Genomic DNA, 18,724 nt, shown 5'->3' with positions numbered 1-18,724 from the left:
ACGATCGACCTCGACGTCGAAGAAATTCCGCAGGGACAGGGTGACGTGAGTACTGAAGACCCCTCGCCCCATCAACCCGCACCCGAAAAACCTAAGGCTTCCGCACCACCTCTGCCCTCTTGCCAAGGTTGTCACCGAGACTATGTTTGACGCCCTATCTTCCGGCTCTGCTCCAAAACTCCCAGTAAAGCCTTCGGCTCGTACCGAGTCGACCGAAATCTTCTTCGGAACCAAACCCCTCCGGTTCGAAGCCCAGATCCATCTCTGAGCCGAAACCCTCCACGCCGAAAAAGAAACCGCTTTTGCAGCTGAAACCGTACGCATCCAGGGTCATTCCATCTCGGCACCGAAACTGTCAGCGCCAAAACCGAAAGATGTCCCTTCAAATTCAAATTTAGACATTGTTCCTCCTAAATTAGATCCCAAACAAGAGACTTTATAGTAACCCAGATACAGTACATATTCACAACAACCTGCTTCTTAAACACCAGCTTCCTGATGACAACAGTCCTTACAAGATTCCTTTAAAAAAAGAAGAATGTTAGTACCAGTCCTTCTCATTCACTACCGCCCTCTTCTCCAACTTTAGATCCTTTGCACATCACACCTCCGGATTCTCCACAATCTCAGCCTTGCAGGGACGATATTGATAAGGGGGGCATGGATTTACCAGTAGATCCATGGACGGATTACCCAGTTGGCCCTCCATTAGACAGTGGTCCAGACCTTTACCCTGCCAAACCATCTCTAGTAGATAATCTTATCAAGAACTCATTAACAGAGCCGCAGAATACCATGGGGTGGTACTACACCAAAAAATCCTTGCAGGAGGATTTTTTGTTTGAGACACTAGGATCCACACACAGGTCGAGCCAAACACTTCCTATGATTAAAGGTATGATAAGACATGCTGATGACATTTTTAAAGATTCGGGGCATGCACGCATCTTGATTCCTATAGTCGACAAAAAAAATATAAACCTTCCCCAACATATTCTGTATTTATTAAGGGCCAGTTACCACTAGACTACCTGGTAGTGTCAAATGCTCGTAAGCGAGCTAATTCCCAAACTTCTGGGGACGCTCCTCCCCAGATAATGACTCCAAGCTAATAGATGCTTCTGGCAAACGTCACATTGAGATTAACGGTTGTTGGGGAGCACACTGGTGGGGAGAGGAGGGGTGGGTAGGAATAGAAGTTATGGAGTTGGGGAAGATTAAGGGGAATAGAGATTAAGGAGGGTGGTAGGGCAGAAGTTGGCGAATGATAGGCAACAAGAGTGTGGGTAATAATGTAAACGTTTGTGGCTGCATAATCTGACAACTATGTAGGGGTGAAGGGAGGAGCACAGTACTCCTGAGTATTGAATGCATCAATTGTAAAAGAGATGATGCTGAGATGGAAATGGAAAATAATAAAAATAATTGTTACAAAAAAAAAAATGCTTCTGGCAAACGCATAGCTGCTCAAGCTGCCAATTACTGGTGCATTGCAAACACGCAAGGCTTTTTAGCCAGATATGACAGTGCGCACTGGAATGAAATGGAGCAGTTGCTCTAATATCTTCCAGATGAGCATAATGCAAAAGTGCAAGCCTTTGTACAGGAAGGAAAGCTACTTTCCAATTCTTCAATAAGGTGTGCTCTAGATGCTGCTGACGACACCGCAGCTAGAGAGGTCAACACTACCATCCTACTCATAAGGCATGCTTCGTTAAGGATTTCCAGGTTTAAACCCGAAGTCCAACAATTTGTTTTACATACCCCTTTGATAAAGCACATCTTTTTGGTCCTGAGGTAAATTGGGCGCTTGAGAAAATGAAAAAGGACACCGAAGTGGCAAAGTCCATGGGAGCGCTCCAGTCTCCTTTAAACAGAGTCTGCTTTCTTTGTTACTTTTATCAGGGCAGGTCCAAAACCTCATCCTCAGATCAGAATGCTTCCTCTAACAAAGGTAACAACCAGTCCTCTTCCTCCAGAGGCTTTTATAGAGGAGGGTTTAGGGGAAACAACTCTAAAGGCAGGGGTAAGGGCACCACACCCCATAACTCCTCTTCCCCTAATAAGCAGTGACTTCCCCACGCTTCCCTCCAACTATTCCACACCTGTTGGGGGAAGACTTCAACAGTTTCTCCCAATTTGGCAATGTATAACAACCAACAAATGGGTGATCGGAATTAACCAACATGGTTATTGACTTGGAGCTTACCACCAAGCCGGACCGCTTGTATTTGCTCGAACAAGAAGTACAATCTCTCTTGCTAAAGGAAGCCATAGAACCAGTTCCACTACAATACAAAGGTTCAGGGCTTTACTCTCTTTCCGATCCCCAAAAAGTACGTCTCCTTAAGACCTATTCTGGATCTCGGAGAGTTAAACCAATAAATAACTTTTGGAGCACTTCCATATGGTAACCCTTCAACAGGTACTTCCTCTTTTACAGCAGGGTGATTTTATGTCTACTCTAGACTTAAAAGATGCATAGTTTCACATTCCAATTCATCCAGCTCATCGCAAATACCTCAGATTTGTGATAGCAGGCAAACATTACCAGTTCCAAGTACTCCAGTTCAGAGTGAGCACTGCTCCCAGAATATTTACCAAATGTCTGGCAGTCGCAGCTCACCTCATGAGATAACATATTCACAACGTTCCCCTACCTAGATAGATGACTGGCTCATCAAAGCCAGCACTTAACAAAACTGCCTCTCCCAATGTAGCCAGAATTTACAACATTCAATCTATGATACTACAGTTTCAACCCAACCAAACATTACCAGCCAGAGTACTCCTGCAACTGCTGGGAATGATGGCATCTTGCATCACAATTGTGCCCCATGCAAAACTTCACATGCATCCCCTACAAGAGTGCTTAGCACGTCAGTGGAATCAGTTGCAGGGTCAATTAATCAATCTAGTGTTGGTAGACGGCCACACCCATCACTCTCTGCATTGGTGGAACCCACAAAATGGATCAAAGGGGCGGCCCTTCATCGACACTATTCCACAGATCGTGCTAACAGCAGATGCATTCATGACTGGTTGGGGTGCCCATCTCGAAGATTACACAAGCCAAGGTCGGTGGAGAGATGATCGCAAATCTCTCCACATCAACTACCTAGAACTTCCAGCATTGTTTCTAGCTTTTCAAGCTTTTCAAACTCACCTCATAGGCAAAGTTGTCCTGGTCCGCACGGACAACATGACAGCGATGTACTATGTACAAAAACAGGGAGGGTGGAGCACACTCTCCAACTGTCACGCCTCTCTCAAGCCATTTGGAATTGGGCCATCCATCACAGGATCTATCTGCTGGCAGAACACCTTCCAGGGGTAAACAAACAAATTGCTGAACACCTCAGCAGAAAGAGGCACCAAATTCACCAGAGGGAACTTCATCCCCAACTTCTCCTTCCATACGTCCAACAATGAGGATTCTCACAAATAGACTTGTTCGCCACAGTCGACAATGCAAAATGCCCACATTTTGCCTCCAGGTACCCACACCCGCTCTCCAAAGGCAATGCCCTATGGATGAACTGGTCTGGAATATTTGCCTACGCTTTTCCGCCTCTCCCGCTCGTTCCATTTCTGATTCGAAATCTCAGGCAAACATCCCTCACACTGATGATAGTACCTCGCGCATGGGTCCTTCAACCATGGTACACTACCCTGTTGGAGCTTTCAGTAGTTACACATCAAAAGCTTCATTTCACCTCCAGACTCCTTACTCAGAACCATGGAGAAATCGGGCATCTGAATCCCAAAGAACTAAACCTAGCGATCTGGCTCCTGAAGTCCTAGAGTTTGGTTATTTAAATCTACCACCATACAGTATGACTATTCTAAAGGTGGCAGGAAAACCTATTACTGCGTGTTTTGCAGAAAAGTGGAAAAGATTTGTTGACCGTTGTAATAACAAAATCAATCCACTAGATGCTTCTGTACAAAACATTATCTGTTATGTGTTGCACTTGCAGCAAACTGAACTGGCTTATACATCTATTTGTTTGCACCTTGCATTAGTAGCTGTGTACTTGCAGGACAGACAGCATTTATCCCTATTCGAAGTTCCAGTAATCAAAGCCTTCATGGAAGGCTTGAAAAGGATAATACCACCTAGAATTCCCCCTGTACCAGTGTTGAATCTTAACATTGTCCTTACAAGGCTTATGGGTCCACCTTTTGAACCCTTGCATAATTGTCCTTTAAAGTTTCTTTCATGGAAAGTTGCTGTCTTCATTGCGATCACTTCATTGAGGAGAGTTGGTAAGATACAGGCATTAACCTTAGAAGCACCCTTCTTTCAGCTCCACAAAGACAGAGTTCTTCGCACCAATCCAAAATTCCTTCCCAAAGTAGTTTCTGCTTTTCATATTAACCAATCAGTTGAGTTACCTGTTTTTTTCCCCTCAACCTGATTCAGTAGCAGAACGAGCTCTTCACATGCTTGATATTAGAAGAGCCTTCTTGTACTGCATAGAAAGGACCAAAGATTTTCGCAAAACAAAATACCTGTTAGTTGCATTTGCTCCACCTCACAGAGACAATCCCATCTCTAAATCTGGCATTTCAAGATGGAATGTTAAATGCATTCAAACATGCTATGTGAAAGCTACAATAACTTTATCTATACCCCCTATTTCACTCACAAAATAGTGGCTACTATGGATTTTGTAGGTAACATCCCTCTAGCTGACATATGTAAGGCAGCAACATGGTCTACACCACACACATTTACCAAACACTATTGTGTAGATGTTAGCACGCCAACAAGCTAATGTAGGCCAAGCAGTGCTTAAGACACTTTTTCAGATAACTGCAACATCTACAGATTAGCCACCGCTTGGGGAGCATACTTTATAGTGTATGCAAACCATGTGTATCAACAGCACATATGCCTTGAACGGATTATGTTACTTACCCAGTAAGCATCTGTTCTTTGCATGTAGAGCTGTAGATTCATATGAGCCCACCCGCCTCCCCGTACACCTATAGTTGCAGTTCTTACTATTTACTTCATATGCATGGACATCTATATTCTACACTCAATTACTCCATTCTCACCCTCTTGCGGGAAAACAATCTAAACATGGAATCGATGACAATGCGCACTATCACCGAAAGGAGGAGTCCCCTTACCTCGTGCCTGGAAAGACCTCTTTGAAGAAAAACAACTTGCAAACATCCGGACCCAACACTAGATGTCAGGAGTATGCAAAGCATGTGAATCTACAGCTCTACATGCCAAGAACAGATTCTTACTGTGTAAGTAACCTAATCCTTTTAATTTGATCAAAACAAATCAATACACTTGGTGATGACATTTTCACATATCATTTGTGTGCAATAAAACTGTACGTCTGTGCAAATGTGATGGCCATTATCAATTAGAAATATGTTGTCTGTAATGGCAACGCACATAGTCCACACTACGCCGCTTCATTTTGCACTACTCCTCTATACAACACTCTACACCCCTCTGCTCCACTCAATGCCATGCCACTCCACTCCATGGCACTCCACTGTAAGACACTCTATGACATGGATCGCCAATCCACGCCCTTCCTATCCATGCCCCTCCTCTCTAAGCCCCTCCACTCTACCCCACCCCACTCCATGCCACTCTACCCTTACCCAATATACTCTACCCCACTACAATCTAACCCAATAAAATCTACCATTCCAATCTACTGCACTCCAATATAACCCACTCACCCTAATCTACCCCACTCTACTCCTATCTACCCCCTCTGCTCCAGTCTACCCAACTGTACTCCACCTAAATCTACCCTGCTCTACTCTACCCCAATGAACCCACTCTACCCTACTCTAATTGACCTAGTTTACTACAATCTACCCACTCCCCTCTACCCTTCACCAATCTACCCCACTTCACTCTTATTTATCCCACAACACCCCACTTTGATCTAACCCATTCCACCCCAGTCTAACCCAATCTAATCCACTACAATCTACACACTTCAATATACTCCACTCCAACCGCTCCACTTTAAACTAACTCGCTTTAATTTACCCCATTCTATCCGATTCCACTCTACCCCACTCCATTCCAATTTACCCTATTCTAATCCACCCAATCTACCCCACTCCACTCTACTACAGTCTACTCCAATCCACCACACTTCATTCTTCCCCAGTGTACCCCATTCCAATCTACCCCAATGTACCTCACTCCATTCTACTCCTACCTACTGCAATCCATCCAAATCTTCCCTTAGCTAACTAAATCTACCCCACCCCATTCCACTTCAGTCTACCCACTCCACTGCAATCTACCCCATTCTTCTCCACTCAATCTGTCCCACTGTATACTACTACAATCTACACCACTCCATTCTACCGCTCTACTCCAACATACCCCGCTATAATGTAACCCAACCCACTCCACTCTAAACCAATTCACCCCACTCCACGCTACCCCACTCTACTGTAAACCTATCGACCCAACTACACACTACTCTAAGCCAACCTACCCCAATCCACTTTACCCCACAGTACCCCATTTCACTCTACTCCACTCTACCTCATTCCAATTTACTCCACCCCCACACCGCGCCACTAATATTTAGCCATGTTAAACCAAAGCTACACTGGTGTAAACATGGCTTAAAGACCTTGCCAAATCTAATAGGCTCTCGCATAGGCGAGACCTATTGACTTAGCCAATGCTTGTTGTTTTTTGGAAATGTTTAAAAACTGTCAAGCAGTTCTAAACTGGCGTTTTTATATCTACAAATGCTGCCTTACCTCTGTTTGTTTTACAGTAGGACTTTTTTTAAAAAAAACAATGATTGTAACAGTGAAAACTGTGGCACAGTAATAGCTTTCGAATTTTATACATTTTTTGGGGACATTTTGTGTCAGTTTTCATGGCATTGTGATGAAATATGCTAAATCCATTGACTGATGTGGAATCACAAAATTGTACTTGTTAGTCCCTAGTAAAGTGCACTTAGTGTGCCAGGGCCTGTGAATCAAATGCTACTAGGGGGCCTGAAGCATTTTATTGTGCTACCCACGTGAGTAGACCTGAAAAGGTAACTCAGACCCGCCATTGCAGAAACTGCGTGCAGTTTTTAACTGCCCTATCGACTTGGCTCGTGCACCCACTTGCCAGTCCCTCACCTTCCCTTTTCTTACATGTCAGCCACCCCTAAGGTAGGCCCAAGTTACCCCTGTGGGCCGGATGCAGTGTATGCAAAGGGTAGGACATGCTCTGGTGTGTGTGGCATGTTTTGATAGCGAATTGCGGCCAACTTTGTTTTTCGCCATTGCAGGGTTACCTGTTCCCCATAGAACAGAATGGGGAGTTTGTTTGACATCTTATAAACATAACTGGCCCGGAAAATTAGGTAGGAAAATAAAGTTTAGTATGCCTGAACTCAGAATCCAAAGATGCTTATTTTAGTGAAGGTGATTTTTACATTCTGTTTTTGAAAATACCACTTTTAAACAGTAGGTATTTTCTTGCTCAGTCATCCCGTGTGCCTCTGCTGGAATTTGGATTACCTGTCTGGGTTTTGGATGACAGAAGGCTGGGGAGCAGGAGCTGCTCCAGATAGTCTAGGTGGGTCTATCTGGGGCTGAATAGACCTGGGCTGCAATTGGGGAAGAGGGAGGAGATTTCCTTGCACCTCAAAGGGCCTGGTCTGCGTCTGACCATGCCGTCTCCACCTCCTGCCAGGAAGTCACACCATAGAAGGCAGAACTGGTTCTGGCTGGGCACAGACACTCTCTGCCTGAGATTAAAGGATTTTGGGAAATAAATATTGGGGCCCAGACCCCTGAACTTTAGAACTCTTTTGGATCAAGAAGACTGCCAAGAAGAAGAGCTGGAGAAGCCGTGAGGAGGGACTACCACTTTTCTGTGTGCTTTGCTGTGTTGGCCTGCAGTGGCTGCTTCTGTCTTGGGCAGTGAAAGAACTGGACTGAACTTTCTGCAATCTACTTTTCTGAGTTTCTCCAAGGGCTTGAGGTAGAGCTTGGCCCTGTACAAGAAGTCTCAGGAACAGCAAAGACTTCAAGCTCTTCTGCCCTCAGCACTTGGGACTGTGTGTTTTGTGCTGCAACAGAGGAAAAAGCAACCCGACGCCACTGCTGACTGTGTCCTGAAGGCACCGCAGAGGGCACCGCCGCACCGTGGCCCTGGTCTCACCGACGCCTGCTGGCGTCGCCACCGAGCCGCCGCTCTCACCGCGACCTGTGGCCACCGCACTCCGCACCGCCTCGCTTCACGACGACGCCTTGGTATCCCATACGATGCCCTCTACACGCTGAAATCTAAGCCGCTGCTTGCACCGTGTTTCGAGGGCATCGCGCATAAAGTTGCACGATTCACCACCCTCATCCCGCACCGCAGCCTTGGCCTACCGACGCCGGCACTATCGACTCCAGTTCATCAGCCGACGACCGCGCTTCAGCCACGACAACGCGCTGCTTGCACCGCTTCATCTCTCACCACGACCCTGGTCTCACTGACACCATCTTAAGCGGCCACCGAGCAGCTGCTCGCACCGTGACCTGAGGGGACCGCACGCTGTACTTCGCACCGCAGCACCCGACGCCTGCCGACGCCAGCGCACCTGACTTCAACAGAGGAGAGTTTGACCTGCAATGTGTGTAACTTCAAGGGCCCCGACGACTCCTGCACCGACCTCTGGAACTGACGTCTGCAGTTCGCCATGCTTTCAGAAGCTCAACAAGAGGTCGCAGACGCCCTGCATTTCTAAAAGGTACTGTTTGCGGGTCCCGACGCCGGGGTCAGCCAGAACTGTTTGGATTTGTTTGCTTACGACGACGTAATAGCCCCGGACGGAGCTATCAACATCAAGGAACTATTTTTCAAGCATATTTTGGTAATTGAAGATTTTTAAGTACTGTATTGTGGCGTTGTTATTGTTTTTAGTCTTGTCTTAAATATTTAAAAATATTGGATATTTTTCTAAACTGGTGTGGTGTCCTTGTATAGTGCTTGTACTATATTACTGTCTGCCCAACTTAGGCACATGCCCTAGCCGACCAAAATCCCCATTTCTAATAGTACTGCTTAACCTTCCAATATTCACAAACATTAAAAAATCTGTTAAGAAGTTGGGCCATGATTTTGAATTTAGTTTTTGTGAAAGCTGCTCATTTTTCAGGCTTTACTTTGTTAAATGTAAATTTGGAATTTTGTTTTTATTTTAGAATGGAACGACGGAAGAGGTGACATCAGAAGAGGAAGAGGAAGAAGATATGGGAGAGGTAACACATGTAGGCTATCATATATTACATTTTTTGAATTCCACCAAAAAGATGGGATTTAGCATTGAAGCTGAGCTTGCTTAATTTGGCTCTTACTCAGAAAACTTTGTTAAATGCATATGAAGTAAATTTGTGCTACATGTGTAAGGGAACCGAAATTTGATGGTTTGTGTAAACACCAACTCCTATTACATTTGAATATGGAAAACATGAATCAAATATGACACTCTCATAAAAGTAGGAATTTCATAGACATGCTAAGGTGTGTATGTGTTGGAGAAAAGCGTGAACGTGGAAGGAGCGGGTGATGAAACGAATCCATCAGAAATAGCACACAACAATTTGTGGTGTTCAGGATATGGCCGTCCCACTTCTTTTGTCTCCAACTCTTATTTTGTTCTGTATTTCTAATTTTTGCAAAATATGGATCTGCATTAGTGGCTTAAAAAGTGAGTTGAAGTTTTTGCATCCATGTATTAAGGGTGATTTCTATGGAATGGATTTGGACGGTTGTCTCTGGGGTGCATAGAAGACCATAATTTTCTAAAGTAAATTCAACAAAGTCTAGATAAAGAGTTTTCAAATCCTCCCTATTGAGGGCAGTTTTGCTGTGGTGGCACCACACTGTATTAGAGTAGGCTCCATCTCGCGAGTAGGAGGGGCCTGTGTATCACAGCACTGTTAGTTGCTCTTTACTCTTGACTCTAAAATGGGCGAGGTGGGGTGTGCACTGTCAGCACAGAGTCAGGGACTCCAGCTTGAGGATTTCTCTGTGGGAGGATTGCAAAAGGAGGAGTCTTGAGTGACTTGTGGGAGAGGGTTTCCTTTGGAACCCTAATCTTCCTTCACACACATCCAGTCAAATTGAAACCTGAAAGAGTTTTTTTTTTTAGAAAAGTTGTTATATTCACTTGTTGGTTCCACCAGACTCTAGGATAAGAGCTTGGACACAAGTAAGCTGACTATTAGTCCAGGCGGGGTGACATCAACAGGAAGGATCTATGTTTGATGACACTTTTGCATCTTCGATCTTAGGAGTTGATGTACACAGCTTTGGTGGATGTGTGTGGTTTTGCAAGCTTCCATGCTTTTCCCTTTCTACCTAAATCCATTATCTGCTGTTCACTTACTGGAGGAGCAGGCAGGTGAAAAGGAACAATTTATGATACAAGAACAAACCAACTTTCTGGCCTCATAGTAGGCCAGTCATTCCCATTGGCTTCTCCTTGGATTAACCACCCACCTCTGCCTCATCATTGGTGTGAACCCCTCATCATCAATCAAAAGGTTTTCTCTATAGTACCTTCATCCAATCCATATAGCTAAATACTTATGGGGCCTTTAAGTGGTAAAGAATGAATGTGCTCTACAGTCATTTCTCCACATCCAGACTATCTCTGCACCAGCTAGATTTCAAAGCAGCTGTGCAGGAGTTCAAGAAGATTAATCTCCTAGGAGCATTTAAGTTGGTTTCTTCACCAGAAAATGACAGGATGTACAGTACCCACAAGCTCCTTGCAAGTTATAATGGGGGAGGCATTTCCCGGGTCAAGACGTTTACAAACTGGGTGTCCACCCTTTTCCTTCAGGGCACCTACTTCATGGGCCTGTCCTGAAGGAGCAGTCACTCAGGAAATCCACACTAGCAGTACAGGAAATAGCTTTTCGGTCTCAATTTGTACCCCACAGCGACCAGCTGCAAAAAGTTCACTTGGAGCTCGTCACACACATGCTTGGTTACAACCTTGGATGAGTGGAGTTATGCGCCCTAACTCTCAGTGGATGCCCTTCACTTGGCCCATCCATAGCTTGTAGAAAAAATGTTCCTCCGTTACGCAGAGGGCACATTGTGAAAAAGTACAACAGTCCCTTTTGTCCAAATAACAAATTCCCCTGCACCTAATGTTAGGGGCTGAATGCATTCCCATTGGTAATAAAGGATTCCTCTCGGTGCTAATACCTAGGTCAGCGATTGTCCGCACAAACCTCACCACTGCCCTATTTTACATCAGGAATCAATGGGGCACCAGTCACAAGTTCCCCACAATCTGGCCAGTTGGGTGTAGTTCTTTGGGATGTGGCTCTGTAAGGAGGCTGGTCTCTTATATCAACTTAATAAAGTGAACATTCTAAGCTGGCATCAGGAGCATTTCTGCACACCTTTGGCCCGAACCCTCAGCCTCCAATATTTCTGGAAGATCAGGGAGGCCCAAGGGTTTCTGGCCTTTCCTCACCAAGTTTGGTACTCTGATCGTTCCACCTAATGCAGATAAACCACAATAGATTCTCTCCCGGAGGAGAGATCTGTCCATTGAGCGAAGGAGTGTGTTACAACCTTCCCTACTATTTCTCAGCTTGAGTGTTTGGTTCATAAGGAGCTGACCTTTCAAGATCAAGTTTTATTTTGAACTTTCTGCCGGTGCCATGACAATCTCCACTAGAACCCAGTATCAATGCAGTTCTCTGACTAAGCTTTAGTGAAGAACAGCAACTTACTGACCTCTCATTGGCAATATCTATTTTATCATCCTGCAGGACATTTGTCATGTTCAGAGCCCTTCTGTGGAATAAACAGCCCTTATAGTTTGTGACTGCCCACTGGCAGCCCCTCATCCAACTATTGAGGGTATTACATCAGCAAGCTCTCCCAATCTCTTCTGGCCGTCATGGACCCGTCCTGAAGCAACACAGGAAGAACCTCTTAGTCACTCAGGACATCCACATAAGCAGTACATGAAATAGCTTTTTCATGTCAATTTCTGCCCACCATGGCTCCCACTAAAATGCTTCAGCTCTTAGAAGCACTTCTTGACTCCAGCCTATCAAATAATAATAATTCCTATTTGACACTACCTCATCTAAAGAGAACTGTGAGTTAATGTGTAAGGCAAGACAATATGGTGGTTTCTGACAATTCTGAAACTCCAGGATCCTCCATAGTGGTCGTACCAAACAATCCCTCAAAAATCACGTTGTAAAAATTTCTTCAAAAGCATCAATGTTGCTCTCTTATTTTTTAGGCTTAGTGTCTTTTCATCTCATCGTTGTTTAATGTAGCAATAAAGCCAGCACATATTTTGCCTAGGGTTTCTCAAGGCAGAAGGAGTTTTAGTACATGCAAATGTTAGGGGTTCATTTGAGTGATGTGGTAAGCCTTCACTGCTTTTCCAATGGTTAGATCCACTCAACTGGTGTCCCTCAATTTGTCTTGGCTTTCTGTAGATATTTTCAACCTGTCTTCTGTTCACAATATGTCACCCTCTGATTGGCCTCAAACTATCAGAAATACTTTCTTTTACTATTGGAGTGACAAGGTTTTTTTTATGAAGAATATTTTTAAAATGTATAACAAAGCAAAACCTCTTCAAGAACAACATGAAAAGAAAGGTGGGACTTCAAAGGAAAATTAAACAATTGCTGACATCAGATGCTTAACTGCCAATTACTTCAAATCACATTTTGTATTGAAAAATAGGAAGAAAGTAAATTAATACAAGAAAATCTGAAAAAATCTCTTTTAAATAACAGAAAAAAAGAAGCAGCAGAAAAACATGAACTACTTCAAAAGAGTAAGGTAGCCAGGAGGGCAACAAAAGATGGCAGATCCTCACCAGGAATTTTGTTCTTTAGACTTCAAATAATTACAAATCGGATGAAATCTATGAAACCAATTAGGATGGTAGTAGCTAGATTTACGCAGTTTCTTGGTCTTCTGGTGGACCATACTTTTTCTTGATAGAAATCAGTGCATTCTGATTGTAAACAGAATAAACCTTAATCAGTAATCTAAACTGAGAAAGAAATCGAAGGCATAAAGACAAAATTGCGCAATCCGGTCTTTGTAAATTTTGTAAAGGAAAGTGTAAAAACACTTTCAGTACAGAAACTTTCTTTAATCAAGAAGAGTACAAACAATCAGTTCATTTAGTGCTTGCCATAGACCGAGATGTATTTCCATATAAATGGAAACAAGCAACGTGTTCCCATAAAATCAGTAGATGTCTTTTTAGATGAGGTATTGCAGATACATCCTCCATGTCAATGTAATGATCTTTGTGAACTTAGGCAACATAATTAATGACTTTGTTTTTTCCCCTTCTAAATCTTGGGCAATTCAGAGATTAGATGATTAAGAGCAGAGCTCCCAAACAGCGGTGTATTCTTAAAAATATTTTGGCTATAAATTGGGGACCATTGCCCTTAATAGTCTTGTAAGTAAGATATCAGACTTTGAATTGCACTGTATGGGGAGTTAGTGTAGGGCTTTCAGGACTCACATGTGAGCCCTGTGGAAATTTGTATATCAAAAGTGCTGCTGGAACCCCACAATTCACTTGAAATGCTGTAGCTTTAGAGGGAGCGAGATGGACTGCCTCAGTGGGGTTTCCAAGGAATTAATTTATCTAACTGATGGCACGACCCAGCAGGCCAGTGTCCTCCTCACGGTCGATCAGAACGTTGCAGTTGACTGCATGGTAGGCTGCTGACAGATCAAATAGGACGAATGCTGATGACTGTCCTTTGTCCCCATCCCAGTGCATATCCTCTAGTCCCAATAGTATGACAGATTCAGTACTATGCACTGGCCAAAAACCTGCTTTGAGGCGTACAATGTAGGCAACATAATTAATAAATTCAGATTATTTGACATATTCACAAGCAACGGTAAAGCAAAAGTTGAAATGCTTACATCATTATCTCGGTGGAGTTAGAAATCTGTCAGTTTTACATAGACATTTTCTTGTTTTTCCCAAAATATTGGTGACTGTACATTCCATCAAATTTGGATGCGGTCTTCACCACATGTGTAATCTAGTGCTCGAACTGCGCTAGATAACATTTCCTCCTAATCAGCTAGCGCAGCTAAAATACCACTCTCAAGCTGAATACCTTCAGAGATTATTCATGTGCCATGCGAAATTCAAGTGAAGTTCTTTAAATTTCATGTGACATTCAAATGAAGTGCATTGGATGTGAAGAAGTTGTTGAAAAGAGTACACTTTATGCTGTATCCTCATTGCTCCTTGACTCATCAAGTAGTTATCGGTTTATTCATTATGATATATCCACTATGTAGATATTTCTTACTTCTCTAAACTCGATCTACTGTATCTTTATGTATTTAGCATTGCGTTTATTTTAATCAGATTTGTTTAGCGTACCTTAACCTTCAGTTTCTTAGAGCTGGAGCAAAAACAAGACAAAGACGCAAGCTCAATGATGGGCTTGTTTGCAAAGCTATATTTTAAGATTCCTTCTGAATGTTGTAATATGCTTTTGTGTAAAGTTAAGGAATTCCAGAAAGCAGGTGCTGGATCTAAGATACTGCATCCTTCCATTTGTTTTTTTCTCTCTAAATCTTGGGCACTCTGGAGATTAGATGATTAAGAGCAGAGCTCCCAAACAGCGGTGTATTCTTAAAATTCTTTCAGCTATCAATTGAGGGCCATTGCCCTTAATAGTCTTGTAACTTTAAATTGCACTGTATGGGGAGTCAGTGTAGGGCTTTCAGGACTCGACTTGCTTGTGAGCCCTGTGGAAGGTTGTAGATCAAAAGTGCTGCTAGATTTTGAATAACCTGAAGGCTTTGTGCAAGTGTTAAGTAAGCCAAAGTAGATTGAAATCCGTAATCCAATCTTGATGAGACTAATGCTATTATAACTGTTTTTAAGGTGATCGCTCCAATTTGGGGTTTTAATGTTAACTCATCAATTTTTGCTCCCTAAAAATGTGTCTTGGGGATGGGCTGGGCCCATCTCAGTATAACTGATTCCATAGGTCTGCTTTATTGTTCAATATCACTATTTCTGTTTTATCTGACTTTAGTTTTAAGTTATTGCCCATCCACTCCCAGTTAGATTGCATGTTGTCTTCAAGATTTGGTTGGCGAGGTGGTGGTACTTTCTTATCGAAGAAGGAGTTGGGAACCAACTGTGCTTTTATAAAATAGTCAGTCTTTATTAACCAACTCCTTGATGTATGTGTCAAACAGGTGAGGTGATTATGATGATCCTTGGGGAACCCCACAATTCACTTGAATTGCTGTAGCTTTAGAGGGAGCGAGATGGACTGCCTCAGTGGGGTTTCCAAGGAATTACTTTATCTAACTGAAGGCAGGACCCAGCAGGTCAGTGTCCTCCACACGGTCGCTCAGAATGTTGTAGTAGACTGCATGGTAGGCTGCTGACAGATCAAATAGGACCAATTCTGATGGTGATCCATCCCAGTGCATATCATCTAATCCTAATAGTATGACAGATTCAGTAATATGCACTGGCCAAAAACCTGCTTTGAGGCGTACAAGGAAGTTAGTCTCCTGTAGATGATGACTGGGTTTGTTGGTCACATGGGCTGAGATTTTAGATAAGAATGGTAAAAAATGTATCCTTAGATAATTCTTCAAAATTGTCACATCTTACCCCCTTTTTTTTTATTTTTAGAAGAGGGAAGAACTGCATCTTTAAAGGCTTTCACACAATTCCTTGAAGGAGGGATTTATTCAGTAGCGTAGGCATTGTATTCCTACTTTTAGAAATCCTTCATTTTAAAATATGTGGGAGACTAGGGTCAAGTGGAGATCTAGATTTCACTTTATACATCAGGATATGGAGTTTTTTTCATTAATTGCAGGGAAGGAATATAGAATAGAAAAATTCCTATCTGATAGTGACGTCTAGCCGCAGATTCCTTAACTTAGCATATCCCCAGGCATCAGACTGGACCCGGAAAACTTTCCGCAGCAGTACCTATGCGCACCAGGGGGGCGGCGCCGCACGGCTCCGCCCTGACGTCATCCACAGACGTGACGTCAGCAGAGCCATATATGCTCCTCCCGGCGCGCTGACATGAGTTTCCTTCTTTTCCGCGTCCCAATGTGGATTCTGGAAGACCAGCAGTTCCTTGGCCCGGTTTTTGGGCCTTTTTCGACACCTTTGGTGTCGCCGGAACTATGTCCAATGCACTGACCCGCATCTCATCTGTAGGTGGTGCCTCGGCGTGCTCCACGACTCCAAAGAGTGCGACGCCTGTCAGAGGATGAAGCCCAAGTCTCTCAGAGAGCGTCGCATGAAACTGCTGGCCGCACGGCTGTCCGGTTCCAGCATCTTCGTGTCGCCGCTCTCCCCCTCCGGATCGGGCTCCGTCCGGAGGTCGTTCCTGCAAATGTCGTTCAAGGGCAGGTAAGCACAAGCGGCAAGCACGGAGGTTCTCCTCTCATTCGCATACGGCCATCACCCGCTCCTCTCGCTCTATGCCAGGTAAGGGCGCCCGGCAGTCACTTTCTCCATAACCTCCCTTTCCGGGGGTTGGAGCGACACATGCCCAAATGGAGGCGTATTCTATTGCACTTCAATCGTACTTTGGGTCCCCACCTCTCCCTGCAGAGCCTTCGGGTCCCAAACAGGTGGAGGGCACACATGTTGGGTCCTCGCCGGCGGATTCTTCCTCGCCACCGGCTGTGTGCATCGACTCCGGTTGTGGAGAAGATAGGACGCTGATGGGTCACGGCCTAGTGGGTCCTCCCAGTCACCCATCCAGCCCACCCTGTCAGTCTTCGCATAGCCCTGAGTGGCTTCCTGCGTCGATGTCGGAGGCGGCGCCGGCTTCGGCCCCCGGCCTGATGCCCCGATCAAACAAACGGGCACATTTTGCAGTGGGATAGACGTCGGACGGCGCCCTGGTCGAGTCCCCTCTGGAGGTCGTCGACGTCCAGACGACTCCAACCCGGCGTTGATCGACGCCGGTGCCACTGTCCAAGCTTCCTCACAAGGTTGCTGCTCCTCCCGACTCCTCGGACGTTGCTCCGACCTCCACACGGTATCGATTGACGCCGGCAACAACGCCTCCTGGTCAAGAGGCTGACGCTTCTCTGGATTCCCCGGATCGGGGGCCCACGGTGCAAGTGCCTTGTGTTGCATGGCCTTCGGATCAGTCTCCGACTCCTCCACTTTTGTTGTCCAGTAGACGGCTTAGTCTTCAGCCGTCTCCTACCGATGGCTTATCGCATAGCCGGATGGCAACTGAAGCTGGTTCTGCTTACGCACGTGCCATTCACAGGGCGGCTGCTATTCTTGGTTTTCAGCCTCCTGTGGCCCCCCCCCCTGCTGTCTGATCCCTTACTGGATCTGCTCCATATAGAGCCTATTGAGGTGGAGCCTTTGCTGCCATTTGGCAACTCTTTATTTGACATTTTGCGTGGCACATGGGCGACGCCCGCTTCTGGCGACCCTGTTGATCGGGCTATTGCCTCTCGGCACCATCCTGCTCTGGGGGATCCACTCTGCCTGCCCACTCACCGTTCGGCTCAGGGACTCATTGTTCAGGCGGCCTTTAACTTAGTCTTCATCCGCCTTTACATTATTACCTCTGCTAGGGAGTCTAGGTGGCTGGACGTGTGTGCTCGCCAACTTTTCGCTTCTGCGAAAAGTGCGGGTCTCTGTGCCTTGACTACTGCATGTGTGTTCGCGCGTTCATCCTCGACCCTTTGGGACCTGGTAGAGACCCTTCTATTCCAGAGGAGCTGCGGTCACAGTTGCTTCTGCTTAATGACAGGGGAATGGCGCAATTTTCGCTCCGTTCTTTCCTTGATGCCACTGATTCTGTGGGACGAGCTCTTGCTCGATCTTTGGCTTTGCGCCGCCATGCATGGCTGCGTGAGTCGTTTCCCGGATAATGTTCGGGATGCCCTCAGAGATCTACCGTTTAATGGTGTGGACATTTTTGATCCCCACGCGGATTCGGCAGTCTCCCGGCTCTTGTCCGGGTTGCCATAACTTTTGCTCCGTTCTGTGCCTTATTTTCCTATGCCTCTATCACAAACGTGTATAGTAGGTTCACCGTTTGCTCGGCTGTTCAGCCTTCTCTGATTTGTTAAATTTTCAGTCGTATGGCTGGTTTAATCTTCTGTTCAGTCCTCTGACTGCGTGTTTTGCCCAAGGGGATCCCCTTCTCAGGGGTTGACACTTACCCTCTGTGGGGTATATGCTGGTGCTGGGCGACTGCCTTGCCTTAGTACACTCCTAGGGAGTATTCCTCACGAACATCCTTCGGGGAGTTCCTCCCTGTCTTTTGTCCTGTGATCCTATTATTAGCTGAGCCCTGTTGCACTTCGGGTGCCTTTGGTCCCGCTTGTCTGTAGTGCTTTTGTCCTTATTTTTGCGGCTCACACCGTCTCCGCCGCTATGCGGCAATGTTTAGTACTATAAGTACTGTTAGAAATGGGATTTCTGGTTGGCTAGAGCTTGCGCCAAAGCCAGGCAGAAACCACCACTCTAGTCAGGGCTGGGGAGTTACACACCAAAGATAAACCCTGCTCACCCCCTTGGTAGCTTGGCACGAGCCCCGGAGGCAATGTGTAAAGCATTTGCGCGTGCACCCAGCAACAACACCCAAGGCCCACCACAAAGGAAACTCCACACAAGGTTATATATAAAAATAGCCTTTGTATTATACCAAACAC

General features: G+C 45.2%; 1 protein-coding gene across 2 annotated transcripts in view; it reads left to right on the top strand.

The window, feature by feature from the left end:
- The window catches only part of UBE2Q2 (ubiquitin conjugating enzyme E2 Q2), an 844,760-nt gene that overhangs the window by 376,168 nt on the left and 449,868 nt on the right, over positions 1 to 18,724 (top strand). The window contains exon 4 of one of the 2 annotated variants that reach the window (XM_085643780.1): positions 9,211 to 9,267. In XM_085643780.1, coding sequence (XP_085499906.1) covers positions 9,211 to 9,267 — 57 coding nt within the window. Of the gene's footprint in view, positions 1 to 9,210; positions 9,277 to 18,724 lie in introns of both variants that reach the window. The other variant, XM_085643779.1, reaches the window with a different exon arrangement.

Source organism: Triturus cristatus, chromosome 3_1, assembly GCF_964204655.1.
Source record: "Triturus cristatus chromosome 3_1, aTriCri1.1, whole genome shotgun sequence".
NCBI classification, from domain to species: Eukaryota; Metazoa; Chordata; class Amphibia; order Caudata; family Salamandridae; genus Triturus; species Triturus cristatus.
This window is presented reverse-complemented; position numbering and strand designations above follow the sequence as displayed.